Raw genomic sequence first — 620 nt, 5'->3', positions numbered from 1 at the left:
GACTCATGCCCTCTTCCAAATCGTCGACCCTGCCCTGTGTTCTTTTGGAACATACTATTCGGATTATGCTCAACCTGGACATCCTTATTGGTAGATCGGTTTTGCGACTGGGCTTGTTGTGTATCAGCTGGTGTCATTTTCTGTTCTGTAGAAACCCCTTGATGCTCGTATCCAGCAACATCTTTTTTCTGAGATCCATAAGTTTTCTCCCTCGTACTTTCACGACCTCCATACTTACCTGTCCTATTAGCTGTATGCCACACTTGATCTCCAGGGCCACGGCTTTCTTTTGAAGCAACGGGAAGATCTGGTTGACTAAACCCCTGGCCAGAGTTCTGCATATGAGCTTTATTGAAATCCTTCTTATTGGCTTTTTTAGGGTCACCATAGTTACTTCCTCCATCTTTGTTGCTTCTGGAAGCATGCTGCTTGCCGTGAATGCCCATTCCTTGATCTTTTCCAACAGCACTTGCTTCCACTTCTTCAGCAGCAGAGTAATGCGTTTCAGGAGTCATATACCAGCCATCGTTCCATCCATCATCATTACATGTGGTTTGATCCTTAGAAGAAATTTTTTCGGTTTGATTACTAGAGTGATAGTTCACTGTTCCTTGGATGGG

At 44.4% G+C, this 620-nt stretch overlaps 1 protein-coding gene across 1 annotated transcript; it reads right to left on the bottom strand.

The window, feature by feature from the left end:
- Positions 1-5: 5 nt before the first annotated feature.
- LOC104774700 (protein MODIFIER OF SNC1 1-like) lies at positions 6-614 on the bottom strand (the record flags this gene model as incomplete). Its single annotated transcript, XM_010499204.1, has 1 exon — positions 6-614. A coding segment is annotated over one exon (609 nt), but the record flags the coding sequence as incomplete, so codon positions are not given.
- Between the last annotated feature and the right edge of the window lie 6 nt (positions 615-620).

The sequence above is a fragment of the Camelina sativa genome, unplaced genomic scaffold (genome assembly GCF_000633955.1).
Source record: "Camelina sativa cultivar DH55 unplaced genomic scaffold, Cs unpScaffold04722, whole genome shotgun sequence".
In the NCBI taxonomy this organism is placed as follows: Eukaryota; Viridiplantae; Streptophyta; class Magnoliopsida; order Brassicales; family Brassicaceae; genus Camelina; species Camelina sativa.
This window is presented reverse-complemented; position numbering and strand designations above follow the sequence as displayed.